This window comes from Xiphophorus hellerii, chromosome 13 (genome assembly GCF_003331165.1).
Source record: "Xiphophorus hellerii strain 12219 chromosome 13, Xiphophorus_hellerii-4.1, whole genome shotgun sequence".
Lineage (NCBI taxonomy): Eukaryota > Metazoa > Chordata > Actinopteri > Cyprinodontiformes > Poeciliidae > Xiphophorus > Xiphophorus hellerii.
This window is the reverse complement of record NC_045684.1, coordinates 24,029,421-24,047,326: the sequence shown is the minus strand read 5'-3', so window position 1 is coordinate 24,047,326 and position 17,906 is coordinate 24,029,421. Positions and strand designations below refer to the sequence as shown.

The 17,906-nt window shown below is 44.1% G+C and overlaps 1 protein-coding gene across 1 annotated transcript; it reads left to right on the top strand.

Moving 5' to 3' along the window:
- The first annotated feature begins 3,021 nt into the window (after positions 1-3,021).
- Positions 3,022-11,079, top strand: sox4a (SRY-box transcription factor 4a). Its single transcript, XM_032580829.1, has 2 exons — positions 3,022-6,217; positions 6,297-11,079. The coding sequence occupies exon 2, from the start codon at positions 6,816-6,818 to the stop codon at positions 7,914-7,916; it is 1,101 nt and encodes a 366-aa protein (XP_032436720.1). The 5' UTR covers positions 3,022-6,217; positions 6,297-6,815; the 3' UTR covers positions 7,917-11,079.
- The last annotated feature ends 6,827 nt before the right edge of the window (positions 11,080-17,906 follow it).

Sequence of the window (17,906 nt, the reverse complement as noted above, 5' to 3'; positions counted from 1 at the left end):
CCTCCTTTCTCAGTCTCTCTCTCTCTCTCCATCTCTCCGTCTCTCTGTCTCTCTCCGTCTGACTGAGGCGGATGTAGGTCAGTGCGTCTGGAGCCTGTCTGGAGCTGCAGAGAGCATCAGAGCCATCTCCGCCTTCGCGCCCTCGCCGCGGACGACTTTCTCCAGGCTACCGGAGGACAAGAACCGGCGCCGACTGACCCGACGTGCCCTGCAGGAGGATGCGCCATCCACAAGGGCGAAGGGGGTGTCAGGGGAGGGTTGTATGTTTACTTTTGAGAAGCTTAGCCAGTATATGTTATTTGCATGTGTGCTGCAGATGCAAATGAATGAGATGGAGAGGCAGAGTGACTGTAGAGATGGAGCAGGTTAAGAGGAGATCGGCATTAAAGTCGTCGCTGCGAGAGGTTTTCTGGTAAAACCTTCATGTGACGCCATCGTACCCCCTCTTCTTCCAACACACACACCTTCAATGCATTGCTCTCCTACCGCCTTCCATCCCATCCACATTCAGAATCTAACCTAATCGTCACGAAGCCATTATGCTTCTCCCCCAGATCCTGTACGGTTGCAGCCGTCGCCGTTTTTTTTTTGTGTGCTTTTTTTTTTTTTTGCAAAGAAAGACAAAACCCGGCGACCAAAATCCCAAACTCCAGGACGAAGAGAAGTGTGGCGTTCGCTCTTTCGTCTCATACGGTATACTTCCTTCGCCGTGTCTCTCTATACGGTGTCCCCGTTCGGCAGATGTCCCGTGCCCCCCAAAAAAGGCTGAACGTCCAAAGTCTCCTCCGGCGTCCTCCGTACAACGTAAAGACTTCTGCGCTTCCAGTCCCTGCTCCGTCGTCTCCCTTCTCTGGCTTTTAGACAATGCCCGTAAAAAGAAGAAAAAAAAACTGAACAATGTTTCAGAGTGCAGCTGCTGCGAGGCTGTCTGACTGGAGTGTGTGTGTCTGTCTGTGCTCTTGATTTGTCTCTGCAGCATCTCAGGGTCCTGCGGTGGTACTCCCGTACTTCAGTGACGGTGTGCAACAGCCCCGCAACTTTGTGTTTTTAGGCGTTCGTGTGCTTCGGCGTGACATGGCAACCGTGTGACCTGCTGCGTCAGAATCTGTTGCAATTCAATTTTGGGGTGGGGAGTGGTGGTATGAGGAGGAATTCCTGGGGCAAGAGGATGACCACGCCTCACCCTCTTGCCCGTATCGGACTCCACTCGACGCCGTCGTCCCCGTTTTCTGTTTCGAGTTCTTGCGGAATACGAGCGAGGACTTCTCTGACGAAACTGTTTGCGGTTCATCATTTGTACCCTTTCTTTTGCTGCTCGCTGCCCGCCATCTTTCAGTTTACCTCAGATGTGTTGACTTGATTTGTTTCTCTGTGTCTTATCGTAACGTTTCTCTTTTGTTTCAGGAGGAGAAGAAAGGACCGAGTCCTAGAAAGAGGAAGGAAAGGACTGAAGAAAGCTGAAAACTGTGTCCAAACTCTTTGGAGTGAGAGAAATGGCAAAACTAAAGCAAAACAAAGTTTAAAAAGTTCCTTCAACGGGACTAAACTGAAAACATTTGTGGAATAGTAGATCATATTGAAGTTTAGGGTTACTTTTATTTGGAAAAATTGCTAAAGAAGGAAGAAAGTCAGTTCCCTAATGTCTTGATCCCCTTTTTTGTGATAAGAGAAGCATGGGGAAGTATTACTGTATGTCTCGTTTGCGGCTTAAAAATAGCTCCAATTACTGGTGCTGTTGTATAAGGGCTGGGACAGCAGTAGGTGGGTGACATGGTGAGATGGCCACCTGTACTGTCTGCCACATTCACACAAAACACAGAGGGGACAGACTGCCTGCGGATGAGTCACAGGCACGGCGATAAAAGTGTGCGTGCACACGAGTGTGTCTTTGTGTGTGTGTGTGTATGCAAATCATTGCTTAGTCGTCAGTTTTTCTGTTTAACTGCAGGGTGTAGGGAACTTCCCACATTGGTTTTCAAACTCTTGGAAGCGCTCCAAGTCAGTTAAGGCCCGGCGCACACGAGAGGCACAAAGGGCCTCGTTGTGCGCAACCCCTCGGGACGACGAGCGGCCGGGTCAGAGCGGCGCGTCACTCTCGAGGCGGTTGAAGAAGGGCGAGTCCATGGTGACGGGAACCTCCGTTCACCGACACACGGACTCTTTTTCTCCCTCGCTCTCCGGACTCCTAATCTCATAACTCGTGTTTTACGACACGCTGGGATGACTCCCTCGCCCGTTTCTGGGGGGGGTTTTCTCTCTGCTCCCAGCACGGTCGTAAAGACCCGACTTATAATAAACTACGGCCCCCCCTATCCCCCCTGTGAAGAGGCACATGCTGCTTTCTCATTAAACAGTCAGGTTTCTTGAGGGTCAATCACATATTAGGCATTCATATTTGTTTTATTCAAAAAAAAAAAAAAAAAACGCTGCATATTAAACATCTGAAACCAGCAAATGATTCCTTTCTTTTCACATGCATAGAAATTGTAGAGTAGAGTTAACAATGTTTGGAGAGTTTTAAGGAAAGTTATCTTAAAAAGTAATAAACAACAAGCAGTCATTTGTTTAAATAAATCCAGATTAGTTAGTTCTGAAGACTGACCAGGAAGTGCAACACCAAAGTTGTTTTAAAGTAACAGCAGATTAAGCAAACTTTCTGCCTCCATCATCACCGTTGAATTGGGTTATTTAAACCGACGCCTAATATTTACACTGGAAATTCATGTTGGAGGTGGTGCTTCGCAAAATACCTTCCTGTGTGAAACATTTACTAAAAACTGAACATGCAAAGCATTTCCTGTCCGAGTAAATATCTGATGGATGTCTGGTGTCAGAGCTGTACTCTGTGCGGAACAATTTAAATGTTTCGCACTTAGAACTTGTTTCAGACAGGAAGACACTTGGTGGCACAATGCCTCCTACCTCTATTTACCATGTAAATGGTTATCAGTTGTTTGATTGTTTTTTTTTAATGAACAGCACGCAGAGTTATGAAGGTTCATAAAATTGAATTTGAAGAAACTGCTATCACGTTTTGAGACTGTAAGTTCACCCGGTTCATGGCCGCCTTGGACTAATAATTGTCTTTAGCCCCAGAGAACAAATAATCTGGATTTATTATAAATGCAGACACCGAGGGTGTAACATAGTTAACTTCTTATGTTTATGACAGACCGTCACTTAAAGAAAATCCACAATTCTGCTTTGAATGTACCGATTTCCAAATTTGCCACAGTCGCAATGCAATTTGAAAGTGGAAGTGCCCCATATCGCCGTCACCTCTTCAGCTCCCCACTTCCTGCTGGTCCGCTCTGTTCACGCCGGCCTCCCATTGTAGTGACACCGTCCCTTTAGGCATCAACAGAGCCGAGACAAAGGAGGGAGGCAGGCGTAGTTTGAGATAAACACGCGGCTCAGGCTCCACGAGGGCCGCAGGGAGCCGGGGCTCCGCAGCAGCACCAGCAGTGCGTCTGCTGGTGGAAAGCTACCTGACAGCTGCTTCTCACACATCAGATAAGATTACAGGTACACCCAGTACACCTGTTTAAACAAACCCTCGCGCAAGCACGCCGCCATGCGCGCGCCTGTCTGAAGAAGACTAATAGAGATAACAAGCTAATCCAGGAGCAGGTGCATGCTTGTAATTGGGGCAAGCCACACATATATAGCAGGGCGGAAGAAGTTCATTATTAATACTGTGTTTGATTTATGTGATCACAGGGTTGATTGTGCATTTTTTAAGAGTTTTTTTGTGTCTCTTTTTTTGCGAATTCATTGTAGTTTTCACCGACTACCAGGCGGGTGTTGTAAACCTCGGAAACTCTGGCTGTCAGTGATGTTGCAGAATCAGAGCAAGACTTGCAGAGAAGCAGCCGATCACAAGACGGACATGTTGGCACACAATCACGCGCGCACACACACACACACACACACACACACAGTTAATGCCTGCTCCATTTGGCTCTAGCCTGACATCTAGCGACTCAGGCTGTAATATGATCTCACATGACACTGGCATGTTAACATAAAGAGATGGGCTGGAAGCTGCAGCAGGATTGAAGGGTTTTTTTTGTTTTTTTTTTTAGATTAAATGTAACAATTACTTTCTATATATCTGGTTCACCACAATGTACCGACATGTAGAGAGTAAATAAAAGCAGCCCACAGCCACTCTGTCCCTCTAAAGCCCCGCCTAAGCTGCCATCTGTGATGTCACTGCGCGCGGCGGTGTCGTAACAGTTTGTCAAATAACACAACGGGCGGCTCGACGTTTGGGTGGGCTCGCCCCGTGCTGAAATACTACGGCAAGCCTGACTGACGCAACATGTTGTGGCCTCCTCCTTTGTGTTTTCTCAGCATTTTCTCGGCCACCACGCATGACACACAATCTAATTTTAGCTGCCCGGCCTTCATCCACATGAAGCTAATGTGGTTTCCAAGTATAGAGGAGGACGAGGATGTTAGATATATGTGTGTATATATATACAGTATATAAGGGATATTGGTGCATAAGACGTATTAAGAATAACAATTATTTCATTTTAATCAAGCATTTCTGCCTAAAAACTTTCTTTTTTTTTTACAGGTTAAAATGTATTGTTTTGGTAGTTGATCCTGCCAAAACACTTTTCTTTGTTGTTGAAGAAAGTCACTGAAGATATTGTTGTGTTTTTCGTTGTGAGCTGTAAAGGAGGTCATGAGGATTATATGTGACTATATGAACTCAGTTAAACCTAAAAGCTGTCCCAAGAGTTGTATCTGAGAACTCCTCCGTGTTGGACAGGAATGTGAATCCAGGTTTGACTAGTTTAGCGGCAGCGCTAATGCTAATGTCAGACCAGCACCCCGAGGGAGTTGTAGCCAAGGAACTTCACATCTGAGCTGCTGTTGTCAGGGAAAAGGTTCCACATGCACCTGGTTAGAATGGATACTGAAAGGTTTGTTATTATTTCTGTAATGTTTTATACCTTAATAAAAAAAAAGTGTTTTGTCTTTTGCCTGTCTTTAACATGGAGGTCAAATCAGGTTACTTCATGAAAGAAAATATGAAGATAATCTTGATTCTACTCCCAAACAGGACACAGCAGAGAGGTGGCTGTTTCTCCTTAAAGCCATTAGAGGCCCCAACTAGGGATCATCGTCTGGGGCCCCATTTCCAGATAAGCCCATTACCATTATAAGTACTTAGAGAAAGTTGGGGAAGAGAAACAATTGTAAGGTTACGTGACTGTTAGCTTACAGTCGAGTTAGCTAACATGACTTTTGGCTTACAAACAGCCGTGCTAACAATACAGCTCAGAGAAAAGTAGCAGAAATTACTAAGCTACCAATAAAACTTGACTCTGTTAACACGAATTACAAATGATGAAAGGGTTTTTCTTGCAAACCCTTAAGAGTTCCTTCCTCCCTTTGAGAGCGGTGGGTCCGTGTTAATCAGGCGTATCGGATACGGATCAGTGGGATAATGTAGGTTCCAAACGCAAATGGGAAAGATGATTCTGGATCGAAAAATTTTAAATGCATGTTGATTACTTTGCATCAACGTTCCATATATCCAATATATGTTAGTGTGAAGTATAATAGTTAGAACATCACTGATTTATTTGAGTAAAATTTCTGTAAAAAGTAGAGGGCAACTCCATAATGGTTCTTAATTGGTGGCTAACTAGTAGCCGCTGCTATTCGTTGGGATGGTACAGCAAAGGCAGAAGAGAAGTTAATTTATTGGGCCCCTGAGGTATGGCCAGGGCCTAAATAACTATACCAGACCTTGATGTTAAAGAAATGCACAAAAATTATGTTATTACATCTGACTTGAATAAAATCTAGAGCCCGCTTATAGATTTTAGGTTCCTACATTCATTAAAATACATATATTTTCAAACTATTTATCGTCGCCCCTTCAAACTTCACCACCCTGAGCTGCTGCCTCGATAAGCTCTTGCTGGAGTCGGAACCAAAAGGTCAAAATACAACCAATGACCCATCAGCTGAACATCTGTTTGAACATAGCTGCCACTGCTTAATCAGTGCATTTTAATAAAGTTTCTAAATGAAAACACATTCATTTCTCTGACATGTTTCTAACAGCCTGTGTTTTTGTTGTTGCTGCTGTTTTTCTCTGTACAGTGTTCCTCTAGAGAACAGGAACATATAGATCGAGACGCTCACAGTCTGACTTGGTTCTATTCTTCCAGTGGAGTCTGACAGGAATGAGGTCAGACACACGGATCCTCATTGCACATTATTATTATTATTAGCCGGTTTTTTTTTTATTTTTTATTATTATTATTCAGCCAATGGGAGTCGAGTGGGAGTGGTTTGAGTGAAAAACCAGGATGGAGACAGGCGCCGATTGGCTCCCGCGCCTCGAAAGGAGGGTATAAAACGATGAGGTCGGCGTTGTTGTGTTTACAGTAATATCACAGTGCGCACGGGAAACAGGGAGACTATGAGAAAGCGCAGCTGCTCCATTCAACCACATGGTTCCTCAACCGCACAGACAAGCTGCGCTGTAGACAGCCGGGCTCACATAGGAGACTCGCAACGGCGACTGTTGAGCCTCGCAGGGAGAATTTTCAGCCGCACGGGCAGTTGAGAGCTGATCCGGGAGGCGCACCGGCAAAAGTTCCGTCACTCGGAAGTCTCTTCAGGCAAAACGGAGTGAACTCAAAAGAAAGACAGAAGAAACTTGGGTGAACTTTTATTTCTTAAGATTTGCTTCCAACTCATAGCTGAGGAGATTTCTCCCCCCACTTCTCTTCTTGGCGCATAAACTTTGTCACTGACTGAGCGCTTCCAGACTGGAGGAGGAAATGGTGCAGCACATGAGCCACACAGAGAGCACCCACGCTCACTCCCCCGGCGGGGACTCCACGGACACTGGAGACATGGACCTGGAGATGGACGCTTCTCCGGCCCCGGAGGGCTCCCCTTCCCCCCGGGAGCGCAGCGACCTGGCGTGGTGCAAAACTCCGACCGGCCACATCAAGAGACCCATGAACGCGTTCATGGTGTGGTCGCAGATCGAGAGGAGGAAGATCATGGAGCAGTCTCCGGACATGCACAACGCCGAGATCTCCAAGCGGCTGGGGAAGCGCTGGAAGCTGCTGAAGGACACGGACAAGATCCCGTTCATCCGCGAGGCGGAGAGGCTGCGGCTGAAACACATGGCCGACTACCCGGACTACAAGTACAGACCCAGGAAGAAGGTCAAGTCCGGGAGCGCGGCGGGCAAGCAGGCGGATCGCGGGGAGAAGAGCGGGGAGCGCGGCGCCAAAGCCGGCGGCGGCGGTAAGAGGAGCCCCGCGTCCAAATCCGCGAGCAGGACGCTGAAACAGGGGAGCAGCAAGAGCGCTGCGGTGCAAGAGTACGCCTCCGCGGCGTTTAAATCCAGGTCGGCGTCCGGGGCGAGGCAGATCCCGGAGAAGCGCTCGGGTTCGGGGGAGGCGAGGCGCGCCCACGTGTTCGGCGGGACGGGCAGCATGGAGAGCGGGCCTCCCTCCGTGGGCGTCCCGGCCAGTCCCACCCTGAGCAGCTCGGCGGAGTCCAGCGACCCGCTCAGCCTGTACGAGGAGCACAGCCCCGGCTCCACCGCGCGCCTCAGGTACGCACGCGCCTCCTCCCCGACGCCGTCCGCCTCGCACTCGTCCTCCTCCGTCTCCTCCGCGTCGTCGGACGAGGAGTTCGAAGACGAGCGGCTCGACCTGAACCCAAGCCCCGGCTTCGAGAGCACCTCTCTGGGCGGGATGGGCTTCTCCGACGCCGAGCTGGACCGGGACTTGGACTGGGGCTTCGGGGAGTGCGGGGCGGGATCCCACTTCGACTTCTCCGACTACTGCACTCCGGAGGTCACCGAGATGATCTCGGGAGAGTGGCTGGAGTCCACCATCTCCAACCTGGTGTTCACCTACTGAATCAGCCCCCCTCTTCCCTCCCACGTATGAACTCTTCTATCCCTCTACAAGACAAGATAAGAAGATTTCCGCCATTTTTTTCACTTTTGAATAAATAAGAGTGAATAAAGGAAAGAAAAAGAGGTGGCCTGCGTGCGCGGTGAAGCCCAGGTATGCGGCGCTCAGACTTGGACAGCGCTCAGTGGCGCTTGACTGGAGGAAATGCTTAGTTTGCATTTGGAGAGGAGGAGGTATGGAATGTCAAACGTGCCACAATTCAATACATAAGGAAGTTGGTAAATAAAAATCTATATACGTGATCATTTTAAACAGTAAAAATAGATACGTTAAATAAGTAGGTAAGTGCATCTGTGATATATTAAGTTGTTTCAGTAAAATCATTTAAGTGTATCAAAAGGATTAAAATCTGTTTTCTAAAACCACATATAGTTCAGGTGTTTGTAATCATTTCACAATCCTGTGCTGTAGTAGATGGAGAATTTACCTTTATGCGTCAGCCTCGCCCAACAGAGTCAGTAGGCGGGGCTAACACTGCTTCAGGCAAAATGATTGGTCGGCAGTTGAGCTGTTGTGCAAGGTAAACAATCAGATTTCAGCTGTCGAGTTATAGTCACAGTTTAAATTATTGCAGTGCCATAAACGTGTAACATTTAAAATCCATGTATTTAAGTTTTAATTATTGAGAGCTTTTAATTATTGGTGCATTTAATGATTTGTTGTCACATTCATCTTTAAAGATATTTATGTTATTTATTTAATGTATTTATCATGGCATTCTTAAAATTATCATGTATATAATATTTATTTAGAAAATGTATTTATTTATTGGATTGTGGCACTTTTGGCCCTCCCTATTGAGGAGGAGTGAATGTAAGCAGAGGAGCTGCAGATGTTTAACTCGTTCCATGCAGGATGAGGACTGAGACTGAACTTTTTGAGTCACCGTAAGAAATTTTTTTTTTTCTTTCGTTTTCTTTTTCTCTTTTTTGGAACACTTGGAGAGCTCTTGTGTTTGGTTGTGTTTTCGAAGATATAGCCAATCCACACTGACCATCACGTTCTGGACATTTTTCTTCTCCTCAAAACTCAATATTTGTAGTGTGAACACGCATGCTCTCCAGGAAGAGGAGGAATTTTCTTATTTAATGCGTGAAACGAGACAAAAAAATGTTTGTCTTTGCTGCGCAACTACGCATTTTGTGGGCGCATAGGACACAATTCACTATCACCAGCTTCTCTCTCAACGGCAGGATTTAAAACAAAGACTGACTTTAAACTTCAGAAACGTAAAAAAAAAAAACACTCAGTGCACAATTCAGGACCAATGTTCTGCGCTTTCTCTCTGCCTAGTTCTTCAACTTTGTAGTTCTTGTGTCAGATATTCTTTCCAAATATGTACAGAGCCGGTCCAAGGTTATATTGGGCCCCGGGCAGAATTTAATAGGGGGCCCGCTTCCTGTTGAGGTCATGTGCCCACCAACTACAACAGCAGGTCTCTTTCATATTGTCCATGCTTGATGCTTTTTTTCCCTCAGCATTTGTTCTCAAACTGGTTTTAACAAAGAGTTTCTTAAAGACACAGTTCTGTTCTTTTGTTTTGTTTTATAAACACTGGGTCTTACCTGTTATAGAAAACTCATTGAGTAATTTAATTTTAATATAAAATGTCACATATTTGTTTATAAGAGCTGGGCAAAGAGTAAAAAGAAGTCCCAAAAATTTCCAACAAACCATAAATCGATGTCATGTTTGTACTGCCTTTACAACAAGCACATTTATTAAGCTGTCCTTTAAAATTTCATAACATAGTGGTATTTTTTTGGGGGGACCCCCGGCCAGCACGGGGCACCAAGCAACCCACATACCGCTCATGCCTTAGCCCGGCTCCGTACATATATTACTATATATATTGATGTATTTATACTGGCCAAACTTTTTTATACATAGAAGTATTGTTCTCGTACAGGTCTCGTTTGTGTTTGTGCACACACACACACACACCTGTCTGTATATCCAGCGGCGGAAGGGCTAAGAAGTGTATCTTATTTAACAAAAAAAAACACACACACACACACACACAAAAAAAAACAGTGTCCGACTCCTCTCACTTTCAAAGAGATTTTTGAGTGTGTCATGATTTTCTACTTGTATTTTTGTACAAAATCTATAAAAGGGGGGGGCAGCCCTGCAGCATTGTCGTTTGCATCTACATTGGTGGTTTGGACGTGCAGAGGGGGCACAATCTGACCTCACACAGTGTTTACAGTATTTACCCACATGCTTCTTAAATGGCACAGTGACTCCAGCTACACCAGCCGAGTAAACAAAGCGCCGCCGAGGCTCCTCCTGACTGTGTTTTCCAGTCCACTCGCACTCAAAACACTCTCAAACCTGAAGTCTCAAAGTGAAAGATCCCAGATAAAGAGTCACTGTTTGGATAGAGCTAATACCTCTGTGTGCTTGGTTTGTTTTTTTTTATATATATATATATTTGGAGATAAGTTTTATTTGAACCACTGGACTCATTCCACTTTTGCCTAGACTTTGGAGGGAGGAGGAAATGTTTTTGAAGTGCTTCATCTGTTATTGCGCAAATTGCATCAAAAAATAGTATTTAACCTTTTTCTGTACCTGTTGGCTACGTATAGCAGGCTATTTGTTTATTTTTTTTGTTTGTTTTTTTTTATATTATGGCATGGCAAATAGCATTTGTATTTCAGATTCAGGTATATGTAGCTATAGCTGTTGTGTTTAAGATTTTTAAAAGAATAACATGAAGATATTTATGTAAACTGACTGTACTATAAGCAAAGATTGTGTGTTTTTATGTATCATGATCAACGACAGGCACTAGGACGGCCATCTTTGGTGGAAGATGATTGTGGTCCAGGAGTTTCCTTTAAAAAAAAAAAAAGAAAAAAAGAAAAAAAAATGAAAGGAAAAAAAATTCTATTGTCCTTTTTTTTTCTTTTTCTTTCCCATTTGTGCAATATGTTGTGTTTGATCATGTTTTGTCCACTTCAGCCAAGATCGTTTGATGTCTTTTGCTCAAAAACCAGCCAACATTTGGGTCAATCACTGCCTCTCAGACCTCTGTACAGATTGTCTTTTTTTAAATTTTTCTTTTCTTCCGAGAAGGAAATAAAATCAGCTGGAACTGAAAGTGCAATGCCCCTCAAGTTGTTTTCCTTAAACTTTGTTTCTTGAATATTTGAAAATTGTCAAAAGAAAAAAGGTGCCACTTTTGATATGGGCAGTATGGCCCTCCACCCAGGGTGGTCATCCTCTGGGGACAGCATGAACACTCAATTGATTTTGAGTGTTAAGTTATTTATAAGTTATTTATGTCTAATTTTCTGGCCAAAAAAAACAAAACAAAACATGGAGTTGCAACCTAAAGCTATACATCAAATCACATTAGCTCATTATAATGTTAGGACCATCGTGGGTTGGGCTTAGCATTAAAAGCTCTATATGCAGACTGTTTTTTAATCTATCTTAGTCTCTTTTGGTAGGAAAAAAAAAACCCGTTTATTTTTCTCTTAGTTTCTAAATAAAGCTAAAAGAAAAAGTTTTCTTTTCATTGCAAAACACGTTTTGTAGGACCCTAAAACAAGGGCTAGCTCGGGACACCATTTGTTCAAAAAGTAGCATCTTGGGATTCCCAAGTCTCCATAACAACCATTCCACTATATCACCAAAATGTTTGTCCTACTACCAGTGTGGAAGTGTGAGCTTTGGACAGATGAGATTAATATTTAGTCTTGTGACAACACTCAAGGTTGTGAAATAGAGAATAAATTCAAACAAAAACACCTTTTATGCACCGGTAAGTAAGATGGAGGTGCTGTGGGCCTGCATTCAAGTTCATTTTTCAAATGAATATCTATATATGTAGCTGGCTATCTAACTAGCTAGTAACTAGCCAGCTATCTAACTAGCTAGTTAGGTAGATATTTGTCTAGCTCTTCGCTGTTTTTCACATTATTAATGTTTTTCACCCACTAATAGAAATACCTCCAGTAAGCTTTATAAAAGCTAAAAGATGCCCATCGAAAGAAAACATACATTGTCCCCCCCTTTCATTTTTCTTTTTTTTTTTTAACTCGTGCGCATATGATGTCATTTGTTTACGTTCTACCAAGCGCGCGTGAGATATGAATGCACGGGAGCGCTTCGCCGTTAGTAAGCGAGCCGCCACAGCAGACTGCCAATCAATAGCCAGCCAGTGAATCGATAGGAGTGGCCTCTTTCTTCCATCTCGTCCTCTCGTCTGATTCCGCACGTGCAGAAAACGTGGCTGCCATGGAAACGCTGTATCCAAGAGAGAGAGAGGTTGCAATCCACTGGGGAGCAGCATGGCACTCGTGTGTATACGTGTGTGTACACTGGTGTGTGGGGGTGCGTGTGTGTGCGGGTGTGTGTGTGTGTGGTAAAGGGACACAGACTGATCCATCAGGGCGGGGTGGATGGGTTGATGAGTGGGAGGGGGTGGTAGACATTTCTGCAAGGCATGACTGGAATAAAGGAAGAGGAGGTGTGTGTGTGTGGGTGTGTGCGTTCTGAAGGGAAGGGAGGCAGAAGAGGGTAAAGAGGGGAGGATGTTTGCCCGTCCTGGTGGATTGTGCAGGAGACTGCTCCCAAATCCAATTAATTCCTGCTGGATGCGTTCATTTGTCTCGTGCGTCTGACGAGAAAGACACAGAGAGGGACCCCTAAGGTACAGTATTTAGTGTGTATCAATTTACGCCCTATTCCACAGGAGACGCTGGTAATTATTTCCATCTCTCACTCGTTCCGCTCTCTGTCAGGAGGCCGGGGTCGTCTCCTCTCCAACTTTTCCCTCTGACATCCCGGGCCTGGTAATGAGAACGAGACGAGGCACGGGCACCAAAGACGACGAGTCGGCCCCCGCCGCCTGTCTGCCATAAGCCTCGCATCAGGCTTGAAAGAGCATGTGAGGTGTCCCTGTTTTCTAAAGACCTGCGAGTCGGTGGAAATAAAGGGACGCGGATGCCACGCTGCCACGCTGACCCATATAAAGACACGCGTGTCAACGCTCGGTGCCCTTAACCTTCATGCCTGATTATTGCAGTTTGTTTATGTCCTGGCTGAACCTGAGTGAGTCTGACAAGATCAAGTCAAGGTGTCTGCTTGGAATAGAGGCCAACAAGAAAAACAGCTCCCACACAACACGCGCGCATGCCTGTGAGTGCTCACTCCAGAGGAAAATAACAGGTTTACTATAAATGAAGTAATTAAAAAAATAAAATAAAGAGTTGATTTGAAGTCAGTTAACTTTTTACCGACACTGATTTGAGATTTTGTTTTTAATCACACCTTGTGGCTATCCACTCACTGGAAACATTATTACATACACCGGCCCTTTATGAGGTAGCGTAGATACAGATCCAGAAACGTTCCTCTTATTATCCATGAGAGTGTTCACACCTGATAGCCCTGCGCAGACTCATTTCAATTGGGAACAAATTTGCGACACTACATTTTCAGCTGGTGCGGTTTGAAAAACCTGTCCCCCCTCCTCGCCTGTAGTGGCGCTGCAACAAGAACCACAGAAGGAAGCGACAGGAAAACCTCTGAAGAAGACACCGAGCGCGACTTCCGTTTTTATGAAAAGTAAGCAAAGATGGAATAGTGTCAGATTTCAGCAGTTGTAGGATTTCACTTTTGTCTGTGGCAAAAGATCACGAGCCATTTCTCCCGCTAGCACTAGACTCATGCGTTTGTTTTGGTTGTGTTTACCCAGAATTCACTGCGCTATAGTTGGCTTCCTGCTTTTGGAGCGGTCTTCTGTCTGCCTGAGGCTTACAATATGTATTTGAACCGTTCCAAAGTTCACTTCAACCGAACCCAGACGCAGTCCAGACTTAGCTCTTTTGTTCCTTTGCGTATTCACACACCCATCCAAACGAACCGGACATTCTATGTAAGCGGACTAAACATGGCTGGTGTGAATTCGCCCTAATTTTGGTGAGTTTGTGTAATTTCTAGCCTGCACTCCCTGTTCTTAGCTGACAAGTGGTTCCTGGTGTGATCTTCTGCTGAGATCACTGTCTTTTTACTGTTTCGAACAAGTCTGCCTATTTTCCTCTGAAATCCTAAAGGCATTTCTATCCCAAAAACCACTTCCCCTTGGGTATGTTTCTTTTTTATGACATTCTCTGTGAAAGACAGATGGCTAAGTATGAAAATCACAGTACAGGCCTGTTCGGTAAATTATAATATTATTGAAAGGTTCATTCATTTCAGTCGCTGTACTCACTTAGAGAAACACATTATACACACAGACTGGTGTTTTCAAGCCTTCATTTCTGTTAATTACGATGATTTTCTGCTTGCAGCTAATGAAAACATGACATTTGAAATTAAATTACATCACACCAATAAAAACATTTTTAATAGAGAAATGTGGGCTTAATGAGAAGTATATTTAATATCTGCTTAACGGTTGTTATTGTTAAAAGGCACTTTTAACCTGACAAGCAGCCTCATCTAAATGCAGTTTCCAATTTATTGAATACCACTCCAGATAAAGGGTTTCTGAGAAACTCCTATCAGGATCTGTTGCTGGGGCAACTATTCATCATGTTAGCTGGTGTTTAACTGGCCATAAAATATGTGGAATGTCATATTTGAATACTTTCACGAGCCACTGTACGGCAGTACATCGCCTCTGAACAGCAAAATACACTGCCTGGCCAAAAAAAAAGTCGCCACCAAAAAATGGTCACACTCTCTAATATTTTGTTGGACCGCCTTTAGCTTTGATTACAGCCCGCATTCGCTGTGGTATTGTTTCAATAAGCTTCTGCAGTGTCACAAGATTTATTTCCATCCAGTGTTGCATTAATCTTTCACCAAGATCTTGTATTGATGATGGGAGAGTCTGACCACTGCGCAAAGCCTTCTCCAGCACATCCCAAAGATTCTCAATGGGGTTAAGGTCTGGACTCTGTGGTGGCCAATCCATGTGTGAAAAAGATGTCTCATGCTCCCTGAACCACTCTTTCACAATGTGAGCCCGATGAATCCTGGCATTGTCATCTTGGAATATGCCCGTTCCATTTGGGAAGACAAAATCCATTGATGGAATAACCTGGTCATTCAGTATATTCAGGTAGTCAGCTGACCTCATTCTTTGGGCACACAATGTTGCTGAACCTAGACCTGACCAACTGCAGCAACCCCAGATCATAGCACTGCCCCCACAGGCTTGTACAGTAGGCACTAGGCATGATGGGTGCATCACTTCACCTGCCTCTCTTCTTACCCTGATGCGCCCATCACTCTGGAACAGGGTAAATCTGGACTCATCAGACCACATGACCCTCTTCCATTCCTCCAGAGTCCAATCTTTATGCTCCCCAGCAAACTGAAGCCTTTTTTTTCTGGTTAGCCTTACTGATTAGAGGTTTTCTTACGGCTACACAGCTGTTCAATCCCAACCCCTTGAGTTCCCTTCGCATTGTGCGTGTGGAAATGCTTTTGCGTTCACAATTAAACATACTCCTGAGTTCTGCTGTTGTTTTTCTTCGATTTGATTTGACCAAACGTTTAAGTAATCGCCGATCACAATCATTCAGGATTTTTTTCCGACCACATTTCTTCCTGGGAGACGATGGTTCCCCACCATCCTTCCAGTTTTTAATGATGCGTTGGACAGTTCTTAACCCAATTCTAGTAGTTTCTGCAATCTCCTTAGATGTTTTCTCTGCTTGATGCATGCCAATGATTTCACCCTTCTTAAACAGACTAATGTCTTTTCCACGACCACAGGATGTGTCTTTTGCCATGGTTGTTTAAGAAATGAGGAGTTACTCATTGCATCAGCTGGGGTTAAATAACTTGTTGCCAGCTGAAAGATAATCGCCTATGCAGTACTTATCCAATAGGAGGCTTGTACCTATTTGCTTAGTTAAATCCAGGTGGCGACTTTTTTTTTGGCCAGGCAGTGTATAACATGGAATGGTTTGGATCAAAGCATATGTGTCTGTTCGAATGGCCCAGTCAAAGTCCAGACCTAAATTCAGTTGAGAATCTGTGCAAGACTTTAAAGTGTATGGTCACATACACTCCCCAGTTAGTATGAATAGAAGCAAAATGGGCAAAATTTTGTTCATTAAAGATTCAGAATCTTTAATAAATCATGAAGACTATGAAAATACATTGAAGCTTAATATTGCAGCTTCTTTTTGTTGTTCTGTCATGTAACTTTCCCCAAAAACCATATTAAAGGTGAAATATAAGAAACCATTTTAAGGGGAAATAATCATTATGACAGGAACTGTTCAAACATAAACCACTGTAAGACACTTGCTCTGCTATTTTCCAGTATTTAGATTAAGTCATAAATAAGCGGGTTACATTAGCAAACAATTTTTTTCCAATATGTTTCTCCACCCCATATGGAGAGCACAGCAGGACATTAAAGTCTTCATAATATTGCAGTAAAGTAAGATAAGCATACAGCAAACTGAGAGGGGATCAGCGCTCACTGCTGAGCCGATTTACTGAGTCACTGTAGAGATATTACAGGAATAGCAGAATTTTATACTGAAAAACCTATAAAATCCATATGAACGAGCCTTTGAACACCACAGGTGCATTTAATGTCCCAATGGACTGCTACTGAAGCACTTGTTTTCAGAAATGTGCCGCCAGCGAGGTGGAAGACAAAATCATCGTAGGATGTGAGTTTTAGGAAATATCCACACTTTTCCTTTACTAGTTGGAATGTATTCCTATTGATCCCACTTCCTGTTGTTGCCTTTTTGCAGGTGAACGAAACGAAGCAGACGCAGTTTTATCCAAGGGAACGTCAGAGGCGGCAAACAACCAAGCTGAAGGCGTGAGGCTGAACTGTCGTCCCATCCCCTGCCAGCTTTCAGTGAAAAGCAGAGGAGGTGGGATGTAAAGTTAATGTGGGATCACAAACAGATGGGAAAGCACCGTTTCTTTTCCCGTGTAAATCTCAGATTACACAACTTTCATCTGGGCTCTGTTTTCCACTTTTTCCACCAAAGAAGCTCTGACATCCGAAAAATTAGATTTGCTGCGACTTCCAACTCGGTAAAGAGAGATATTGTCTCAGAGGAGAGGTTTCTGGTTTTCATTGCCGAGTTACATAAATAAAATGTTGTTAGGTCAGATTATTGGACGTTACGGTGCCTGTTGGTTCACTGCAGCCAAAGAATGAAGCCAGCTTGAAAGTTTGGTCTGACACAGTGCACTTTCCCAACTGCAAATACCCATTGTGCTTTTTTCATCTTGTCATGTTACAACCACAAACACCAGTGTATTTTATTGGTATTTTATGTGATAGACCCACACAAAATATTAATTAATTGCAAAGGGGAGAAAAATAAAACCCTTTTGAAAATGTTCACAAATAGAAATAAAGAACTGCAGCACTGTCCCATCAACTTTGATCAAATTTCTTGAATTTGCTAAAAAAAAAAAAAAAAAAATTTAAAAGTCCCGCCCGACTTTTAATGGCGTCTCATTTTGTCGCTCATCGAACTTTTGCAGTCGACGTTCGCCAAAAGTTCAGGGCAACGTTCAGAGGACTTTGTCGGAACACTCTATGCTGCCTGGGTGGGTTTAAGCCAAGATTAAATCACATGCTGGTGGACTGGGTTTTATTTATGGTTGTTAAATTAAAGGTCGGCTCGGCGCAAATGCACATTGCAGATTTCAGTTTGTGAACAAATAAAACCACGTATTATTTTTCCTTCCCTCTCACAACTATACATAAAATACAACGATGGTTGTTGGAATGTGGGGAAAGGTGCTGCAAGATTCTGGGTGGAGGCCAGCTTGAGATCTGGACAATGTCATCCTGTTTTGGGTGTGTATATGTATAAACGTGTGGTGCCTTTAGAGCACTTTCGGTAATGACGGTTTGTTAGGTTTACCCCCTCAATGTCCTATGGGCAGAGACAGATTATGGCAGAGTCATGTAAAGTGGGC